Source organism: Electrona antarctica, assembly GCF_951216825.1.
Source record: "Electrona antarctica genome assembly, chromosome: 7".
Lineage (NCBI taxonomy): Eukaryota > Metazoa > Chordata > Actinopteri > Myctophiformes > Myctophidae > Electrona > Electrona antarctica.
Genome location: NC_136812.1, coordinates 27,101,464 through 27,123,686, shown reverse-complemented (window position 1 = coordinate 27,123,686; position 22,223 = coordinate 27,101,464). Strand labels below are relative to the sequence as shown.

The 22,223-nt window shown below is 42.7% G+C and overlaps 1 protein-coding gene across 5 annotated transcripts in view; it reads right to left on the bottom strand.

Moving 5' to 3' along the window:
• sgip1a (SH3GL interacting endocytic adaptor 1a) overlaps nucleotides 1-22,223 on the bottom strand; it is a 93,921-nt gene that overhangs the window by 21,599 nt on the left and 50,099 nt on the right. For all 5 annotated transcript variants that reach the window (XM_079505861.1, XM_079505863.1, XM_079505862.1 and 2 more), the window contains exons 4-13: nucleotides 12,944-13,007; nucleotides 12,516-12,540; nucleotides 11,024-11,086; nucleotides 10,407-10,479; nucleotides 8,940-9,118; nucleotides 4,757-4,768; nucleotides 2,556-2,580; nucleotides 2,273-2,357; nucleotides 1,373-1,458; nucleotides 309-389 (exon numbers count right to left, since the gene is read on the bottom strand). In XM_079505861.1, the coding sequence (XP_079361987.1) occupies nucleotides 309-389; nucleotides 1,373-1,458; nucleotides 2,273-2,357; nucleotides 2,556-2,580; nucleotides 4,757-4,768; nucleotides 8,940-9,118; nucleotides 10,407-10,479; nucleotides 11,024-11,086; nucleotides 12,516-12,540; nucleotides 12,944-13,007 (693 nt within the window). The remainder of the gene's footprint in view (nucleotides 1-308; nucleotides 390-1,372; nucleotides 1,459-2,272; nucleotides 2,358-2,555; nucleotides 2,581-4,756; nucleotides 4,769-8,939; nucleotides 9,119-10,406; nucleotides 10,480-11,023; nucleotides 11,087-12,515; nucleotides 12,541-12,943; nucleotides 13,008-22,223) is intronic.

Genomic DNA, 22,223 nt, shown 5'->3' with positions numbered 1-22,223 from the left:
ATGATGAAGGAGGTATGGTTGCCTGAATATTAAACCTCTCAAATTAAATGAACTACAGTACATCCAACAGTGAATAATCTGTCTGAATAATGGCTTATGAAATGAAGGATGTTAGTGAGTGAAAGGAGGGAGTGAGCACCGCAGTCTTTCACAGACAACCCCCCCACCCCACCCAACTCAGTTCTCTGTTCCACTTGTTAGTGGGTTGATGATGATGATGGCCATTCATGAGGTGACTTGATGGGTCCGTGCAGTCATTCCAGGAAGCGCAATACAACTAGCAGGGTAGGATATAAAATCAAACTTACTTCCTGTGGGGAAGGGTCTTGTCAAAGAGGATTCTGGTTGGGACAGAGAGGCCCCCCAGACATCTGACTCAGAGAGAACCACTAGGTTCAGAGAACGACAGAATATACAGGTTTAGGAGGGGGCAGGTGTAGAGTGGGATGTTGTTGGTGATCTCAAGAAACATCTTGCTGCCCCCCGTCTCGATTATATCACCAGATATCTCAACTTGAAAGCACCTCAGGCTAAATATTATTCAAATCCATTGGATAAAGACCGTTGTAGCACATGCTTCTGACTGTAAAGCTAATCATGTCAATATTTGAACAATACATTATGTTGTGTTCAATATTGAGACAAAAATTAGATTATCCACATTATAAAGTTGATTGCATATGCCAACTAATCTATAGGCCATTGATGATAATGGCATCAAAGCGGTTTCTTCTTTTCTCTGAATGTTGATATTAGGTTGATGTTAGGTACAGCACACATCAACTCATCAACATCAACCTCCCCCAGCCTACACAGGTTTGCACAGTGAAATCTGGTCGGACTGAGAGTGACGGTGAGAGTGGGCGAGGGGAGAATCTGCATGTAAACAAAGTAAACACCATCATGCACTAATGTGCCCTGCCTCTTGACCTCAGCAAAGAGGTTCACAAGTGCTTTGCTGTCAAAGCCTCAAGGAAGAACACTAATGTAAGTGAAAGAAGGGGGGGAGGGGGAGAGAGAGAGATGGAGAGAGAGAGAGACGCGTAGTGACAGCCGAGCTGGCAGTTTGGGAGAGACACTTGGGCTTGCTCAGTGCTCACACATCCTGAAGCAAAACAACATTGGGGACTTCAGACTGGAAGACTAAAATGTGATAAACTGACAACAAAGGCACACAAGTAATTCTACTGTCAAATGCACAGGGGGAAAGAAAAGGTGGATACAAGGAAAGACAGACCTATAAAAATGCTATATTCACACAAATTTACTGCAAGCTCTGGTTCTCTCTCTCTCTCTCTCTCTCTCTCTCTCTCTCTCTCTCACACACACACACACAAATACACACAGTGGGTGAAAATGTAAGTGGTGATACCTTCAATTTTCTGTTCTCCAAAGGCTGATTCCAGAGAAGGCCCAAATAAGGCTGTGTTGTCCTCAGGGATCGGTGTTTGCCGACTACTGGAACAAAAATTAAAAAAATAAGTACTGTAGTGATCTGTGTCATTCTATTTTCTGTTCAATATCAATGAGGCATCAATACTACCGGTACAATATGTGCGGTTTAGCACTGGCCCTTATTGCACTAATGCTACAAAGTACAAACCTTAATTACAAACAGCTCTTCTTTCCTAGTAGCGTGTTTTGAGACGTTATGTTTTATGATAGTCGAGTTGTGGACCACCACCACCACTTTGGAGAAATGATAACAATTCCATGAATGCGCAATCTTGTCACAGGAGGAGCCACACAAAGTGGATTAATTGCAGTGGCTGTTGAATTACTTATTCCCAGGGTGTCACCGTGTCACGTACACCACATGAACCTTAGTGTCCTTACTCTGGGGTGACCTACAAGCTAACGTGTTGCAGCGCAACTGACACTATTAAAAACGGCAATGCATTCACAGCTTCTCAGTGGGCTCATTAACCACATGAACCTGGGCATGTCATACTATGCAAACAATCTGAGAGATGTGGTGTAGGCTAGGGATAATTACCGGTAAGTAAGGGGCCAAATACAGACCCCTGGGAGACCCCAGTCACTGAAGTATAGGGTTTTAGCAGTAAAATGACTAATAATTGATAATTGTCACTGTACATTGAAAGGGATCTCCCACTACAGGAATGTCCCCAACTAACAAGGATTATGTAAACTGTGCTCTTCATGCTGGTCCAAATGAGCTTAGTATACCTGAATGCATTAACAATGACTCGATGACCGTAGCATTAAACAAAGCGTCAATGACCTTGATGCAGGGCATGGGTGCTCATACCTGGGTGCTTTGAGCACTGGGGCTGCTGTGGAGGCCACAGGGGGCACAACGGGTACAGTGCGTCTTGGTCTAGCGATCTCTTCCCCTGGAAACAACAAGAATATTATATTGATATACTGTATATTTAGAACATAACCTTTTTATTTACTTTGGTCCAACATCCAGGAAAGCATCTGTGTAATTTAGGCTTTTTCTTTTTTGAAAGATCTTCAAAGTGTGAGAACTACTGAATTGGAAGAAATTAGTAGAATCGGCCTCAGGTCTTGATGGGTTAAATACTTACTGGAGCTATTCCTTTTCACCAAACCCTGTAATGAGAAAGCATATGGAAATGAATAACAGGAACATATACAAGGAATGATGCAGCCTGTTCAGTGGTGAAGGTCAGGAGATGAGCTTTAGCCTCAGGATGACTTAATCAAATGAGACCAGCCTAACTTCCTGCTTAGCAACCAGCTCCACAGGCGTACAGGATGGCTAAAGCCTGATTTATACATTGTTGCACGGCAGTGTTGCACAGCGAAAATAGCTGATCTACAACGTTACCACACAGTGCATTGCAGCGCGATGCGCCATGAGCTTGTATGTCTGCCAATTTTAGCGTGCAACACTGACACACAACAAGGTATAAATCAAACTTAACACACAGATAGGCAAAAGGGAGTTCCACCGCGCCTCAGGCCTGTGGTAGGCTAATCTGATGCATCTCAGAGGCAGGACAGGTAGCAAGAGGAAGGAAGGCACTGGAGCATCTCAGGCAGTTTATGTCATGACCTGACGAAGATGTGACGGACACATCGAAATGTTGTCAATTTGTACTTGCACCCTGTGAATTAAAAGGGCTTAAACTGACTTGAGATGCTCCAGTGCCTTCCGTCCTCTTAACACACATACTCATGCCCAACACAATAACAGATCATGAATACATTTGCATTAATTGCACGCCCCCGTCTTCCGTAGCATTGCGCTAGGCCAACACTGCTCGCAGTTCTATCTCCCAACGCGCCGGCACTCTGCATGCCTCCATGCCCCTCGCGTGACATTGATCTGGCACCAATATAGGCTTCACCTACAGGCTTTCACCACCTTCAATGTGCTTGCATTTTTTTATTTGCTTTATTTTCGCCAATATTACCCTTTACGATTGGCTACGCCCGATCACGTGACACACGCATCATGCAGTGCAATGCATTTTGGGTTAGTTACAATTCATCATTCTATGTATAATGGGTGACTGTGCTGTAGCTGTAAGCATTGTGTCCCCCAGGAAGACATTTTAAGCCCAAACCACACCAAAGGGTCGGGTCGGGACAAAATGGTTTTTAAGGTAGACCACACCAATGCTACTCAATGAGTTGCATTGGTGTGGTTTACCTTAAAACAGTTTTGTTCCCTCCTCCGCGTTATCAGTGCCAATACCCGAGGCGGGGTTGGCGAAAGGGCCTTTCTGTGTGGAGTTTGCATGTTCTTCCCGTGTCAAAAACATGCAGTAATCCTGGTTTCTAAACTACCTCCCCCTGACCAGCTGGGGCGCCTGATGGAGGGGAAAGGAACTGGTGGGAATAACGTGTTCCTTCCACGCGCTACGTCCGGCCGAGGAAACTCTCCCCTGTCAGGTGAAAAGAAGCAGCTTGGACTCCTCATGCATAGAAGGAAGCATGAGCTCAGTCCGCTGCCCCCCCAGGTTGGCAGAGGAAGTGTAGCGCCCAGGATTACATTAGATAATTGACACTGGGTGGAAAAATGGGTTACAAAATCGTGGGATAAAAAATTAAGAAACAAATAGATTTGTCCCAACCCGACCCTTTGGTGTGGTTTGGGCTTTAGACAGCGGCCATCAACACAAACACTCTGTGTGGGACTGAGACAGAGGAGGAGTGTGGGAACATGAGGGAGATGAGGGAGAATGTGTGGGAAAGGTGAAAGAGACAGGAAGTGTGTCGATAGGCAGACGTGAGGGAGCATTACACGTGTTCTCCTGTGACCTTATCCAATGTATGCAAGTCTGTGAGTACACATTCATAAAAGACAACATGCACAAGAGTAAGGTGATGAATGAAAGGGCAAGGAGGGGTAAAGAGAGAGAGATCAGGTGGAGGTGGATGAGGACAGGCATCATCTGAATTTGTCAACACTCAAGTAAACTGACCATTCTTACTTCATCCTGTGAGTTAGAGCATAATGTCTGCTTTGTGAATATGGTCATTTACAACTGATATAGAAACCTTCCCCCAAAATGTTTTGATGAATGATCAAATCATAAAGATTGTTTAGTATTCAGTTATCAATTTCCAGTAATATTTTGATATCAATTAGTGGTTACATTTCAGCCGTTACTGTAGCCACTCTGACTGCCCACTGTAGCCTCTCTCTCATCATTACCTCAATTGACACCACAAACGACAGAGGGGAGCAGAGGGGGACAAAAAGTGTGTTACTTAACTACCCTGGCCCCCACCGGACACAGAGGGAAATTACACTTACCGGGCTACGTCTCTGTGACCAGCAAAAAGGAAGAGAGAAGAGACCCCTGGTCAGAGAGTGACAAATCAGTAAAAGATACATCACATGATACGAATCTGGAGGCTCAAAAAACGACGAACAAGGAGTGGACATTCATTTTCTCAAGGTGAGACATATTTGCCGATGTGACACAATCACATTTGCTGGCACTGCACTTTCCTTATTAGGCCTTGTACGATTTGAGAGCTTTCACATGTTTGCCTATACTGTGATATTTCAGCAGCCTCCTACCATGGCATAAGCTCTACAGTACACCACGTATGCTTTCAGGTTGCCAAATCGTGTTGAGTGGAAGGCAGCAAGGAGGAGTTGATGACTCATTCACAAACAACATGCGTGTGAATGTGTATGTGAGCTCATGCACAGTGCTGTATGTGTTAAGTATGTCTATATGTGATGAGTGGAGAAATCACTGCCATTTGCAGTGTCCAGTTGTTTTCCACATTCACTCTTAATCTAGCATCCCCATTATGGGGGAACATTCAGTGAAAATATCAGATCTACAAGCACATGGCATTTTGAGCTCGTACATTTTCAGCAAAGAGATTTGGTGTTGAGGGAAAAAGTAGTGTACCTAGTAAAGAGCCCTGGGGAAGCCCAGTCAACTAACTATATACAGGGTTCAAGTGGTTAAGGAAATTGGCCCACGGCTGCATGCTCATGATGATCTTCATCATAATCCCTTTAATACCTTATCCTTCATTTAGTCTCATTTTAATAATCACATCTGCTTTTCCATCATCCAAAGCAAATTCCTGTTAATTTCCTCCTCCGTCTACCCACCGACATTGTTGTTGCTTTTCATTTCTGCAGGGAATCTCTCCATCAACCTACTTCCCGTTGCAATTGCGTCACTGCTCTGTTCCTCTCCCCATGCATCCCTCATTCTTGTGTTGGTTCCAGCCATGCAGTGAGCCATGAATGATCATAGTGATGTAACAGGGGGGCTGGCTGCATTAGTGAGAGGATTAATCTGATTGGATACGCTGGTGGAGGAGACGACGTGCTCTTGTGTGTCAGTGCCAATCACACAATGTGCCTGCCATATGTAAGGATGGGAAGTGGTGTTGCTGTGGCCTTTTGGTCTGTGTCATTGACTCGCTGTACCAGCACACTGTCTGGACACATGCTGTAACATATCCTACGGATTAATGCAACCATTCAGATAACATTTTAAACTTCCAAAAATAATGAAAAACATGGGATTAATCATAAAACATGTTTCTTGTCCATTGATGGTGCCGTATACAACGTAAAAAGAAACATAATCCATCCATTTTCTTTCACTCTAAAACTCAGTTTTTCTCATATTGATTTGATGTCAAGATGGTAAAGAGAATTCCCCAGATTCACAACATATAAAAAGTGCTTGGTAGCAAAGGAAGTTGCAAAGGCATCTGACCTTTCCCTGGTCTCCACTACTCCTGTGGTGGTCATAAGTAGTAATGGGGCTGAATCCCTGGAATCTCAAGACTCTGGCGCTAATTAAAACCAGATTTATGAGGTCTTACTCAGTGGAAACAACTTAAAATGCGGTACACGTGTACTGTATAGACTATAGAACATACACTATGCACTCACATTTACAGTACACCTCACTCACTTACACATTCCTAATGATGAATAAATACGAGAAACACAGAAGGAGTAGGCCATGGTCACAAACTGGCTATTAGATTAGCACATGCACATTATGATACCCATGACACAATAACTGAGGCTGAGCATGCACATTATAATTCCAGTCCATTGTATGTTCAGCAAGCGCTGAAGGCATGTTCCCACCTTGATTTCACACAACACAATACTTTTAGCATTTAGAAGCATGCATAAATAAAAAAGTAAGTATGCAGATGGGGAAAGTGTTAGAAGTCAAAGTAAAGAGACAAATGCAATAGCATGCCAAGCAAATGCTTACCGGACTTCTCTACAGAGGTTAGCATCATTAGGGAGAGCGAGAGAAACAGACAAGGGAAAAGAGAGATGGGTAGAAGAGGCAGAAACACAGAGGGACAGTCACATTACTGCAGGCAATTCAAAGCAAAGTACGTGTATGAATCATACAGTAGGATTATCTCAGGCTTAGCACTGAACTTTGGTTTAGCATTAAACAAAGCATTCCATTCATCCAACCAACCAAACATTTTACTTATTCATAAAGTACAGAGCATTTCCCATGTACTTGTATTATATTATTATTATAGACAGTAGATAACATCTAAGATTATATTCGGGATAAACTATTAATCCGTTTTTTCGTGTCCCATGCAACAATGTGTGAAATATTTCAAATATTACCATGGAAACTGAGTTTATGCAGACTGACATTAGATAAGCCGTATACACCCTGTGTCCTAGATACATTAGTAGGTGTGTAATTCAGTTCTCTAAAAGATTTGGATTGTCAAACATGAAGACTCTGACACACGCACGCACACACAGTAGAATTGTTATTCTTAAAGGTCTGAAGGCCTGTTAACCCTTGAGCCCCTGTACTTCTTCTTTAAAGCATTTTATGGTGAGTCCGTTCGTTCCCATGGATACACAGTCATGTGTACAGTTGCCAGGGCCAAGTTGAAGGCTGTGTGATTCATGTATAATTCATGTGCGAGGGAAAGACTGGACTTCCAGAACTCAGTCCAAACTATGGTGCTAGATGTGTCAATAAAGGGGCCAAGGAGCAGGGAATGGTACTGGTATTTAGACAGACAATAATGGAGGATGCCACAGACTACAGATTGGTGCCCATGCTATGTTACATCATTTCACATTGTATAACTAAGGAAAAAAGAATGTAAGACCTGTAAGTACAGGAGTATCTTAATTATAACTTGAGAAAACTCCTCTAATGCACTCAATCCTGTTCTACAATACTGCATTTTAATACACTGAAGTATTTTTAACACATCGATCAAAGACATTCAGAGGAATTTAGTTGATTGAGCATATAGGATAATCTGTGGGAAAAAGTATAATAACTGAATGAACAAGCAAATACACAAACTGAACTATATTCTATTTGACCACTTAAGCCATATTAAAAAAAATCAGAAGAAGGAGCCGATCTACAAGCTCACTTGTTGTGACTTGTGAGCAATTTTTGAAAATGTTGGAAAACTATACCGGCAGCAAAATTGCAGATACTGTAAACAAGTAAAATAATGGCCGATATATCGGGTTTTGCCGATATATCAGCCGATATACCTGGCTCTAACACACATTCATACGTACGGTCGTACGTAGTTCATTGCATTAAAAGCACTACACCTGCTCAGTGTTGCACGTTGGCAGGCTGTGAGCAACAGGCATCTCTGAGGTTGGATGAATTATTGAGTCCTGAGGCTCATATGACCGTAGACTGGCTCTCTCTTTGTAGAGCAGACCAACACATGCGTTCACCGTGCCCACTTTCCTATCTGAATTATTCAGCATAGGACTGACACTCAACCTAGCTGTGCTCACTGGAAAGTTGGGAGAAGTAGTGGGTGGAGGCCAGGGGAAGCCAGAACTCAAGTATCTGAACTGACCAGAACATCCCAGCTAATTAGCTTCCGTTTGAATGGGACCTGCTTGTTTGGATCCAAATTCCTCCTTCCTTCTTGAGAAATAGAACTCAACAGCTGAACTGTGTTCAAAATGGAGCAGGGTTGTTTGACGAATTTATTGTGACTATGGGAGATCTGCTTTGTGCTAAAGTTCTATGAAGTGGAACCGCATTGATGTCAAAGTGGATGCCTTTCCAATTATGACAGGGCATCAACAGTTAAGATGAAGAGACATATAATCAGCTAATTTGCCCTCGTTAAATGAATATGGATTCTATTTCAGTGTGGGATTGAAACCCAGACATTTAATCTAACTGTCTCATTAAATCAAGCTATAATTCTTATCATGGCGGGACTTGTCAGAAGCAGGCATGTGACTCGACAGTCACAACAGGGGCACAGTACTAGTAATGCACCAGAAGAAAAATTCTTCAAAAAGAACGAGGAATGAAGTTACACACTCCTGGTGAACAGAATACAGATACACAAACACATACTGTAGATGGAGCAACAATGCTGTGCACTAAGCACACCATGCATAGATCACGTTTATACAAACAGCATGGAGCGAGTCACACAGTGACGTCACAGCTACTCACCATAGTAGCTGGAGAAAGAGCTATGTTGCCTATGGACACTTTCAGTTGTTCTACTGAAGGCTCTATCACAGTACAGTCTTTCTTTAAGGGTTTGATCTTGATTTTGAACTTTTTACGATGCTCCTCATCTTCTTCTGACTCATCAGACGAGAAGAAATGTGCCTTGGCTTTGGGCGCAGGTGGACACCAAGAGTTAAGGATGGTAGTAGTTCCTGAACTGTCAACTATTCTTTTGGTGTATGCTACCTTGAAACACTGTAGCTTGAAGCAAAAGCATTTTTTGTCAAAATGGAACTGGAATCAAAACAAATGTTAAGAAAGTAGAAGTGAGGGGCGCTCTTATCATCACACGTCATCATACATCATGTCATTCTGGCCAATCACAATTTGCATCCTCACTTTTGTCTTCAATGTTTGTGTTTACACACACCCTCAAGCTGTCTATGGAAATTCACTTTGTCTTTAATGTTTGTGTTTACACATATTTGTTTACACAAACCATCAAACTATCTATGGGAATTCACTTTGTCCTCAATGTTTGTGTTTACACAAACCCTCAAAGCTGGACATAGGAGGGGCTAGTGCCCCTCAAAAATGTGTAATGATAGTACAGATGTACTTGGTACCTGGTGACTATAGCCAATAGCCATTTGAACTCTGACCACCAATGTACCGTAACCGTTTGTGTGCCTAGCCTTCGTCATAGTCTGCGTGTCTGTCTATCTTAGTTCAATATTAGTCTGCGGTCAGTCTATTAGAAGGTAATTACAGACGGATGAACATCCTTTTGAGTCAGACAAAAAAAGCATCAGTTCGTTTCAGTTCAATACTAGCTGATGGTCGTCTGGGTATAACTATCGATTAGCATTTCCAGGCTTCACAAGGAGGCTACAGGGCTTTTCTCTGTCTGGTGACTCAATAGTGTGGCTCATGGGTTTCATCATGGTTTATATTTAAAGGGACACTTCACCCCTTTTGCAACCAGATCTTATTTTAATGATGTTTGGGAGACAAGAAACATTTTCCTGGGGTTTCTATGTGGGTAATGTGTGTTTTTAGATATTTTTGTATTTCAAAGTGTCCATGATGTCATGGACAGTATATCGATCCGTTCAACACCACGGAGAGTGCCCTGGATTAGGAGAGACGAGTCATTCTTTCCGCCACGCTAACGGCTAAGTCAATGATAAGCTAACAATTGCCTAGAGCGTAGCATACGGTAGCCGAAAGGCAAACTGACAAATAAAAAAAAAAGGAAAAAATTCAGAATATTCTTATCTCGCCCCGTATCATTGAGGAAGCGCTAGGACGTCCTCAGACGTCCTATGTACGCGTCGATTGGGACCCCTAGGACGTGTGGCGACATCCTATGTACGGAAACGGTTAAGAGTAGACTAAAGTCCATGCTGTAGTTGAGGCATCTGTAAACATCTGCACACATCTGTAAACTGAGTATGGCAAGGATATCTCCTCCAAGGTCTTCTTCCTCCTCCCCCTCAGGTCTGTTACTGTAGCCCTCGTCGTCCAAATCAGGACTGTTCTGAAACACACAGGACAATGAAAACCTGTTTAAAATGGTTTGCCTATGTGGGAATATCTCTATTAATAAATGGTCATTTAGCCCCAGGAGTTTTGGAAATAATACTGACATAAAGTTTTACTTTTACAAGTGTAAAAGTAAAACAGTTAACCGTTTTGATTTCCCTTTTCCAGCCATTCAGTTGCAAATTCAGTTGGGGGGGGGGGGGGGTAATTTGATATGGCACAGCTACAATAAGGCCTATTTACATATCTGGTATAAATCCATTGATCCATCCACATTATTGTAATAGAGAACTGTTAATCTTGTACTTTATGTCCAGAAATTGCTCACCAGCATATTGATTTGACCATGACGTGGATAAAGTCTACTGGCAGTAACAGGGGTGAAGGTTAGAATGAAAGTAGCTAGTGATTAAAGTCTCGATCAATACAAATGTAAACAAATGGGCAGCATAATAGCTTTACAAATTGCAACATAAATACCTGCTGACTAACCAACTGACACAAAACGTATAGAATACAGTACGTTTACGTGTACTTACATATCTGTCCCAGTCAATCTCTCCATAGAAGCCGTTGGGAGCCCCATTGGTCTTCTTCTGGGGCTGATGACGAGAGGACAAGAGAAATCACCTCACACCAAGCAATGAAAGTACAGATACACAACCAAACCACTCTATTACCACCAGATGAGTCTATATTCTGTTAGCTACTAGGGAGCTGCAAAGCATTGTTTCTGGTTTTGTCTTTTATGGCTCAGTTTGGCCTGACACACTTGGCTATAAACTGTCAGGAGCTGGACTGCAGTGCTGTAGGTTATGAGCACCTCGGGACAGCTCTCCTGGGTCTCCAGGTCTAATCTACGGATCCAAGACAAGTGATTTTGTGATGTCTTGGCTCCTATAGGCTCAGAAAAGTAGGCAAAACTGGCTAAATCAGCGCAAACTATTGAATCACCTCTTAATGTTTTTGCTTTTTATTTTTTCACAAACAAGCTTTGCTATTTGGTAGCTTTGGTAACTATTTGGAATCTTACTTTTAGTACATTTAACTGATTCTTCTGCTACACTAAACTGTGTAGCAACTGTTTGGAAATGTGCTATAAATATATTTACGATATATGCATGCTGGGGAAAAGATAGGAATGTATGTGGATTACAATAACTAGAATTCGACCGGCCGTTGGCCGGTCTCACTCTAGTGCCACGCCATCCAGATGGCCAGTGTACTGTACCATTCTGTACTGTACCGTACTGTACTGTACCATACTGTACTGTACCATACTGTACTGTACCATACTGTACTGTACCGTACCAGACTGTACTGTACCATAATGTACTGTACCAGGCTGTACCGTAACGTACCAGACTGTACTGTACCATACTGTACTGTACCAGGCTGTACCGTACCGTACCGTACCGTACCGTACTGTACCGTACCGTACCGTACCAGACTGTACTGTACCACAGGGGTTCTCAACCCGTGGGTCGCCAAATTAGTTTTGGTAGGAGAAGGCGGACAAAGGCGGACGGATAAACAGTTGACCCCCTTTCAATTAGTGCTCAAGATACTAAAATGTAAGCCAATTTGAGAAATAAATAAAAAAAGGATCAGGGTAGTAGAAATTGTTCATTATTCAGTTCAAATACATTTTAATTATACATAATTATGCACTCTACTCTAAATAACTAGAGGATTCTAGAGATTATTCTACTCTAAAGTAGGATTTGAATAACCCTCTGTACCAAATCCGATTCAACTTCTTGGGGTTCCTGCCAGGCAAGAAGGATCAGAACAAAGAAAATGTAAATTATATAATCAGAAAAGTATAGAAATATAATTTGATTCAATCCATTCATTGTTAAAATTAGTTGAAATGGTTAACATACACTGATGAATACATGGCTTTCTGTGTAGCATTCATGTCTTATTGTTCAAGTCAACAGTAGAAGATCAAGCTTGTACAGTACAATACAATCAGGTGTTTTCAACATTTAATCAGCTACTGATTATTAAAAGTTGTGTCATACTTACACCCCCCTCTCTGTCTGGGGACCCCCTAAAAGCGGAGAAGAGGGAGAGGAAAGAGACAGAAAAAACAAAAGAGTGCAGATTTTGAACAATTTGCCTAATTGTAGAGCAGAATAATGATTAATCTATGCAGCCATCTGTGTACTAAGTCTCACAAACCCACAAAATCATCAATGTATTAGCTTATAAGATCTTAATCCAAATCACACAAAGGTTTATTTTGTTTTTCACTTGGGCCACATTATTGGGACGCTATTCAATAACAGTGGTCCAAATCCTAATCCAAGTGTGTACAGTACGGGCTTCTTGTATATCCAGCATATGTTCATTCTCACAGACACCAATCTGGTGAGGTTAGTAAGGTTAAAGTAAATAAAAACATTGTTATTCTGTCTGTGTTGTAGCAGTTAACAGCGGACAGGAGGACTTACGTGGAGTCATTGTCCTTCTCTTTCTTCCGTATCCCAAAGGCCTTCCTGGTACGCTTTTTCAATCCTAAAATAGAAACAGAAGGGAGTGGAGATTAAGTATAGGAGGTAGAGTTATATCCATATAATATGTGCACGTCTGTGTCTCTCTCTGTGTGTGTGTGTGTGTGCGTGCGTGTGCATGTGAGTGGGTGGGAAGCTTCAAATGGACAGCATCTGAGGACCAGCTCCACAGTAGCAACCAGTGGACTAAAGGTAAGGACCACGGCCTGAAGCCAAACCCTTTTTCAGGGCTAAAACTGTGCTCATGGTCAAGGCAGATTGATCCAGGGCCTTAAAAGTGTCAAAGCTAATTTATTATTGGCAGAGCCATCAGCACTCTATAAATATCCATGCATCAGACAACAGAAATAATGCGTGCAGCCTTGAGGCACAGGGGAACAAACACATTTTAGATGACAAGTAAAATCGATTATTGTGTGGCATCATGTTACATGGAAGGTTGTTAGTTGGTTCAAAACCTATGGCTGACTAAAATAATCTGGACATGAGTGGATTATCACCTCTTGTCAACACCAAGACAATAAACTGTTTACTTTAAATGTAGACCTGTATCCAATTAGTCTATTTCTACTGTAGCTCTTCTGTATCAAATAAAACCGAGTAATGCTCAGCAACAATAGATTATGGATGTTCTTCAGCATCCTGCTATGAAAACATGTACAAATATTGAAAGTTAACTTCATTGCCTCTGAACAGCATTCCTGTTGATGAAAGTCGCTCATAAAAGGGTCAAGTAAAATGACTTGAAACAGAATAACGAGGTGGTGAGAAGAGACCATTAACCACATGAACCCTAACTTCCTCATTATGGGCATGTGATTATAGGCACAGATTTGGCGAAAATATGCAAACTATCTGTGAAATAGCAGAGAGTGGACCAACTTAAGTACAAACCCCTGGGGAACCCTGGTCAAAGTAGTATAGGGTTTAAGTGGTACATTCTATAAAATATTCTACTTCGGTGAAAATCTCACAGACACAGGTTGGACCGAAGGAGTACAATAATGAATAGCTAATGCTGATCATTGGTTTCAAAGCTGACAAACCAAATCAAAGCCAAACAGATCATATACTCTTTCCACGTACAGTACTGTATAAACAGATTTCACAGAGTAATTTTGCCAGTCTTAGCATAACACTGCAATGAAACATAACGGACCCCCAGCCCCAACACAGTTTTCCTTCGCTCTCATTCTTTCTCGTCTGTCCTTGGATAGCCTGGCCCAGCCACCGTGATTTCTGGTATAAAGGCGTTGGATCATCATGGTTCACTGATCTGAGCACATGTCCCCGCCACCCTCCGCCCCTCCCCTCCCTGGTAGAAAACAGCAGACAACACTGACGTCACCAAATTTGGAGTGACGCCCCTCTGCACTGTAGTTCACTCCCACTCCTAGACCAAGGAAGCTTAGAGAAGGAACAGAAGTGGTCACGTGACTGGGCTGCGCCATGACACTTTCATGGGAGCCAAACTCACACCGGAAGTGCAATGAATACATGGCAGTGAATGGAGCCGGCTGGACCAGCTCATAACAAACATTATTTATGAACAATTGAGACCTTTTGTAAAGTAATCACTTCTGGAAAATAACAGAAGACATGTAACACATTATTGTCTGCTGTGTTGCTATTCGATGTGTAAACTGTGTCATTTTTACAGAGGTATGGTATCTAAAGAGCACAAAGTACCTTTCTGAACGCACCAAGTATGGCGAGACTTCCCACCGTTTTCTGTCTGGCAGCCAAATCTTGCGATACTTCAGAGCCAGAAATGATACCTGCTGCTGTTTAGATCCTCAAATAAAATTATATACTGTGCACTCTGTGCACATCGCAAAGTAAGTGATTAGAAAACAACCTGTGATATGTCTTCTGTTATTTTCCAGCAGTGATTACTTTACAAAAGGTCTCAATTGTTCATAAATAATGTTTGTTATGAGCTGGTCCAGCCGGCTCCATTCACTGCCATGTATTCATTGCACTTCCGGTGTGAGTTTGGCTCCCATGAAAGTGTCCATGAAAGTGTCATGGCGCAGTCACGTGACCACTTCTCTTCCTTCTCAGAGCTTCCTTGTCCTAGACCAGGAAATGTGTCTCGTTTCCCCAGGCTTTTCTTGTTGAGCCGAATGCGAACGAAAATAAAAGCCTGGGTACCGAGTCTAGTCCTTGGATGATAGCTCTCATCATCATCTTTCTGCATCATCTTGCCATCACACAGAGATCTCACACACACACACACACACACACACACACACACACACACACACACACACACACACACACACACACACACACACACACACACACACACACACACACACACACACACACACACACACACACACACACACACACACACACACACACACACACACACACACACACACACACACACACACACACACACACACACACACACACACGAATAAGATAGACTTAGAAGATGTCTTCACAACAAAGGCATGAGCGACAGTAGTGGGAGCATTCCGGTTACCCTGCTGAGAACCGGATCAGAACCGCATCTGGAGAACTTTGGACTAAAGCCTACAGTATATCCAAATTATCCATACAGCCAAAACATAGCCATAAGACTTCCTTTAACCGCTCTATACTTTTTTTTTGTTGCTTTTTTCCACACACCATATCGTCACCAAAAATATCCGATCTACAAGCTAACAATGGGTCGCAATGATAACACATGATAGTTCAGTACATAACATGTTGTAATGTGCTTGGGTAGGAAGTTAGTAAGTGCTCTTTTTCTTGGTCATAGATACTTTCTCTCCACTATTAGCTGCAGTGTCAGCATGACAGGAGCCCGAATGGAGAGTTGATCCAGAGAGGCTCCCAGTTGGTTAATGCTGATACTGATATGTTTGTTTGTTATTCGCCTTTGAGCCAAGGAAACATTGAAATCTTCATAATAATGGGGGGGGGGAAATACTTTGAATGAGCACAAATTCAATCATACACATTTTATAATAGAACATTTCATATTACTTTCTTTCACATTTCAAAAAGGACCTAAAAAGGATCAGTGAATGTCATCTTATTTGCCGATAGGTCAATGGCAGCCAATAAGGTGAATACTGGCCTACAGTATGCTAATGCAGGGGTTCAACGTTTTTGGCCGGGGACCCCCGGAAATGCTTTGGCAATGTCTCGGGACCCTCGCCCCGCCCCCTCCCGACCCCCAATATAAATTGACTGCTACAATAACCTTAAACCATTTTGGGCGGGAACCCCTTTTGGTGTTTTAAGCATTGTTATAATTTAGCTATTGAAAAATAGCAGATCTACAAGCTCATAGCGCGCCACCAAGTGGCGCGCTACGAGCTTGTAGGTCTGCTATTTTTGAAAAATCGTGAAAATAAAATTTTAAAAAAAAATCTTTTTTATTTTTATTTTTTTGAAAATAATTTGGGGACCCCCTAAAATAATTTGGCGACCCCCCGAGGGGTCGCGACCCACGGGTTGAGAACCCCTGGGCTAATGTACACTGATATATCGGTTCAGGGATACAGCGTACAAAACCCCATGCACAATGTTTGGGTTACTCTGTTACACATGCTCACAGTTCACAGACTTTTGACAAGCAGCACTTGGCATGTTTAATAATAGTACATACATGTACATGATAGCCTAAGCCTACATTACAATACTAGGGGTGTTGAGATTATTTAAATTACTGTAGAAATGTCTGATTCTAAATATAATGTAGCTATGAAGGTGGTGACGGTGAAGTCTTAAAACTTTGGCAATCAAGAAAAGTGGAGAAGGATTCAGTGTGCAGTGCACTGAATTTATTTTGAGTGAGTTTCAATTTTAGATATTGAAGCACAAACATCACCAGTTCCTCGTAAAATATCGGTTTTATCCCTTCTTTTTTGTTTTTAAAAGATGTTTTTGGCCTTTCTGCCTTTATTGATAGTTTCAAGTGAAGACTGACAGGAAAGTCAGAGAGGAGAGAGAAGGGGAAAGACATGCAGCAAAGGTCGCCATGAACGGGACTCGAACACACCAGAGCCTATATGGAATGCGCCTGGACCACTAGGCCAGCGGGCACCCCGTCTTCTCCCTTCTGTGCATAAATAACCGATAAACAACATTTTATTTCTTTCTCGCTCTCTGTGTGTAGCTTTGTTCCTTTACTTTCCTCATTCTATTCCCTTGCTTGCAAATGCAGAATTCCTTCCCAGTAGGAGCTGACAGGTTTACAACTGTGTTAATGAGAGACTCCCTCCATGTTCTCTCTCTCTAGGTGTGTGTGTGGCTGTGTGCGTGTGCGTGCGCGTGCGTGCGTGCGTGCGTGCGTCTATAAACTCTCTTTGCCGGTTTAGCCAATCATCTGTTGACTGCCGAAGAGTATTAGCAAAAAAAGCAGAAAATAAAGGTGCTCATTTAAACATGTTATGTACCCCTTCATTTTTGAAGGTACAATATTATGGAGGAGCAGAGCAAGAGAGAGCCTCTTCAATACTGTCTCTGGGAATAGAAATCGGAATAAATATGAATTTGGCATCATTTTTTTGATAGGTTGATAGTAGACTGACAGACTGAATGGGGGAGGGAGGTGGTGGTGGTGGGGTGGGGGGGAGACACGCAGCAAAGGCCGTCGGGATCGGGAGTCGAACCCGCAGCACGGCGCCAGGCTGGCTCAGCAGCCTAGGTGCCCAGACGGTTGAGCTAACCCCCCCCGGCAAACAGTTTTTCTAATAGTTTCACTGAATGTATACAGAGATATTCTCTCTCCCCCTCTCTCCCTCCCTCCCTCCCTCCCTCCCCCCCTCCCTCTCTCCCCCGGTATAATTCAATAAAATACAATGAATTCCCATGCCAGGGAGAAAATCGAGACCAGGCCAAAATCCAATTCAGTGACATAGAATTGAAAACACATGAAGGCATAAAGCAGGGGTTAATTAGTGGCCGGGAAAATAACAGAGTGTGCGGTACACACGATTTAATGACTTAATGGCTTCCGTTGAGGGGCCTGCTAGCTAGCGGAAGTGCTAACGTGATTAGCGGTCTGTCTTAAAGACACAGTAAAGTAATTGCATGTGAAGCCACAGCATATGGTGCCAAACACAGAGAACACCACCCTGCAAACTACAAGAGTCAGGCTGAAATAGCCAGTCGTTGACCATTGTATGTGTACCAAAGACTCTACAGGCTACTGTGCAGAAGAACGTTGTAAATGTAGCTCCCTTCACAGCAGAGAGTTCCATCGGGTCTGAAGACAGATGGCAGTACGATATGCCACCCTGCGTACCACATAGTGTGTTATTATAGCAGCACCTCCCTAAGAACTACAGGAAGAGGCCCGAGCTCGCACTGCTTTAAATAACGAAGGAAAGCCGCATTGAAACCGAGGAGGCTATTTAGTTTCTCTTAACGTTATTCGACCACACTGACTATAAGGACACGTTCTTATTTACAGCAACAGCTGAGAGCATAAGTTGTAGACACACAGACCTGGGGTCCCCAGTGTACTGTAAGCACAATCCTGCATCGCGTCTCTACCATGTCTCAGTTGGGGTTTACATGATTTGGCCTTGTGCTTTCTCCAGGGATGGGTACAACCCTGATTGAGCTATATTATATCTGGAAGAGGCACAAATCCCCACCCACACATTTCAATTAAAGTTGCTCATCCTGCACATACAGTATTCCCCTCATTCCGGGTTTGGGCCAATATGTTTGATGACATTATGGGCCAATATAAGCATGCATATCAGTGTCCTTTATATTATGTGTCTAGGTCACAAACTACCTCCATGTGCAAGCCAGGTGGAGTCAAGGCCATTGGCAGAGCCCATTTTGCTCGTTCATGTTTTGGGTCCAAACTTGTAGCACCACATTTGACCAACTTTTGCTTAAAAAATCCCTACCATCCTGGAGGCTTGTTCTCCGCTTGTTCTCTGCATATTTTACCAATTAAAAGTATTATCAAGAGCTTGTGACTAAATCATATATTGGATCCATTGGAATACTTTTTTCTTTTTTTCTGAAAAGTAACCAAACCAAGCACTCCGTTTGGACACATCAGCAAGAAGTCCTAATAAAAACAGAGGTTATGCAATATGCATTCCTAATGTTCAGACATTCATAAATGAATAGGAACAGAACATTTTCAAGAATACTGATCTCAGAGATTCCTCTCTCTTACAGCGAGACAAACTTTGAAACTATACGCTTTGAATGCTGTGCCTCTGTCTCAGCAGAGGACCCTGTGTGTGAGTGTGTGTGTGTGTGTGTGTGTGTGTGTGTGTGTGTGTGTGTGTGTGTGTGTGTGTGTGTCTGTGTGTGTGTGTGTGTGTCTGTGTGTCTGTGTGTCTGTGTGTGTGTGTGTTTATTTTATGTCAGTTTGTCTGAGCATATTTCCTGTGCATTAGCTTTGTCATTAGGGTACTTTCTGACCCAAATGCTAACAAGGTCTAAATTGACAAGATGCAACACAAGCACATAAAACCAGAGGAACGCCGTTTTGCAGTGCATGACAGTGTTTGGGCAGCAGAGGCAGCTTTACAAGCTGTTCCAAAGTAGGGGGAACTGAAGAGGCACTTTATCGTTCAACTGCAGACACTACACTTTAGTCTTGTGCTGCCACTGCCAGCCCCGGCCGACTAAAGCCGGCCTGGCCACTCCAAACAGTGAATGGAGGTCCTGTGTCTGTGTCGCTGTGCATGATAAGCAGAGAGGGGAAGGGAATACATCGCTGTGATTAAGAAGGACATGTACAGTTGGGTGCCACCGATATTGTCCCTTATCATTTGACCCATTTAGGCCTGACCTCAAAATTTTAAAAAATCCTTCTAAATCCTCCAGTTTTCTGAAATAAACATTTTCACGATTTTTCAAAAATAGCAGACCTACAAAGCTCGTAGCGCGCCACTCGGTGGCGCGCTATGAACTTGTAGATCTGCTATTTTTCAATAGCTAAATTATAATGTTTAAAACACCAAAAGGGGTTCCCGCCCAAAATGGGTTAACTGTCCTTTTGCGCAGATCACGCAAACCTCAGCAAAAAGAAAAGGACAATATCGATGGCCTCCAACTGTATCAGACGTAACAGAGAAATATTCTGACATCTTTGATCCATCCCCAGATAATGAAAATACAAGAGAGACACAGCATGAGATGAATGTTTTTTCTGTCTTTCTGGATTTTGAATCTGATTGTGACCAAAGCATGCACTATAAATGGAACTTGAGACAGATAGTTTGATGACAGGTAGAAAAAATGACAAGTCATACACTCAGTCATGCAGTGAGGCAGATCAGTAAGCAATAAGCATTAATGAGTGGTGTAAGGTCTTATATAGACTGATCAGCTGTGGTCTGACGTAATGTCTGACGTAATGAAATGAAATCACACCCGTGTGAACTGGGTGACCATAGCAACCATGCTCATTTTTTGGTACGAACAGACGACACGTAAACTAACAAAGCCAGTTGTTGACGTAATTAAATCACACCCGTGTGAACTGGGTGACCATAGCAACCATGCTCATTTTTTGGTACGAACGGACAGACAGACACGTAAACTAACAAAGCCAGTTGTAGGAGTGGTTTACACCACTCAAAAAATGATTTATGTGAGAACCATGACTCATAGCTGATGCAACATCAATATTGTTGCCCTATGATTCAAGACGGAATCAAAGTCGGTGGAGGGTTTCCCGTCTCTACAGCCTGGGAGGATGTCTGAAAAGAATCCATTGTTGATGTCTCCATTCCTTATTATCAGGCTGCCCCAGCAAGTCTCTAAAGACTCTCCAGCTGGTCCAGAATGCTGCCGCACATGTAAATATATAATTATTTTTCTTCCATATTAGTTTCTCAGCACTGGCTCCCTATAACATTTAAAATACTTCTCCCCACCCATTAAGCCTTTAAAGCTCTAATCTAGAACATATTTTAATGAATAAAACATTATTTCAACCAAGTACAGTATGTACTAGCACATCTGCAGATTGGAGGTGGTCTACATGGAAAAATGTAAGCCCTGGTGTCAGGTAGGACAGCTACTGGATGACTAGTACTGCCTGAAGCTCATAAGTGCACCAAATCCCCAGGCCAAGCAAGGATATATATATATTAAGAGCCTGTTAAGAACTCTAGTCTTCGCCGCCTGCCGGGCGCGGCTTCACTAATAACTTTGGGGCAGGCCCGTCTAGAGTTCAAATGGACAGGTATCAGTCAAAAAGGAGACATCGAAGAGGAAGGATGGATAGGGAAGGATCAACATATGGAATGTCAGCTCCATATATGGAGATCTAAGGGTTTGAGGTGAGATGTAGAGTTGCTGGTCAAATATGGATCATGTGTGAAAGAGGTAATTGAAGAGCTCCTCTCTATTACTCCAACAGAGAACAATGCAGGCCTACTTGTATGGATCCTAAAATCTAGTACAAGTAGAACAGGTACAGGTTACTCAATACCCTGAAGAAGACTCATGTCAAAATGTGGGTAACTGTACTTAATACCGTACAGTAAATTTGTCTTGTATCGCGTCATTTCCTTGTACGACACGTACGTAGAACTGTGTGTGAGTGAATGGGAGTGTCTCTATGTGTGTTGCCAGACAACTTGTTGTAGGCCTCCTACTCTCCCTTAGAGACCAGTCCTCAGCTATTCCAGCCACGTCCTCCTATCACAACAAATCACCACAGCGCCCGCAGAAGAGAGAAAACCCAAATGCAGCTCCCCCTCCCGCCACCCTTTCTTAACATCAATATCTGACAGTACGCAGAAATGTCATTCACAGTCGCTGGCAGAATGCCATTACCACAGGTAAGAGAGACAGAGACATAACATCCCCCCCTTTGCCTAACCATGCATGTTGCAGTAAGACAGAGACCTGGCACATTTACTTAGCCTAGGACTAATGTGCAACAATCAGTTCAGCCAGAGCAGCAGCCATTTCACAGAGGCTGTAGAAAGGAAAGGCATCAGTCTGACTCACTGTGCACTGTGCAGTAGACCCTGCACACCCTGCATCTCCAGTGTGCTCCAAGTGAGACTGGTTTGAGTCATTATTTTATTCATAGTAATGTCTCTTGTTGCAATACTGAAAAGAAATTACCGTAATGTAAGTCATTAATTCAATGTTCACACCTGATGTAAAATACAAACATAGTAGATACAGAGTCCATCCATCCATCCATCCATCTTCAACCGCTTATCCGTAGTCGGGTCACGGGGGCAACAGCTCCACCAGA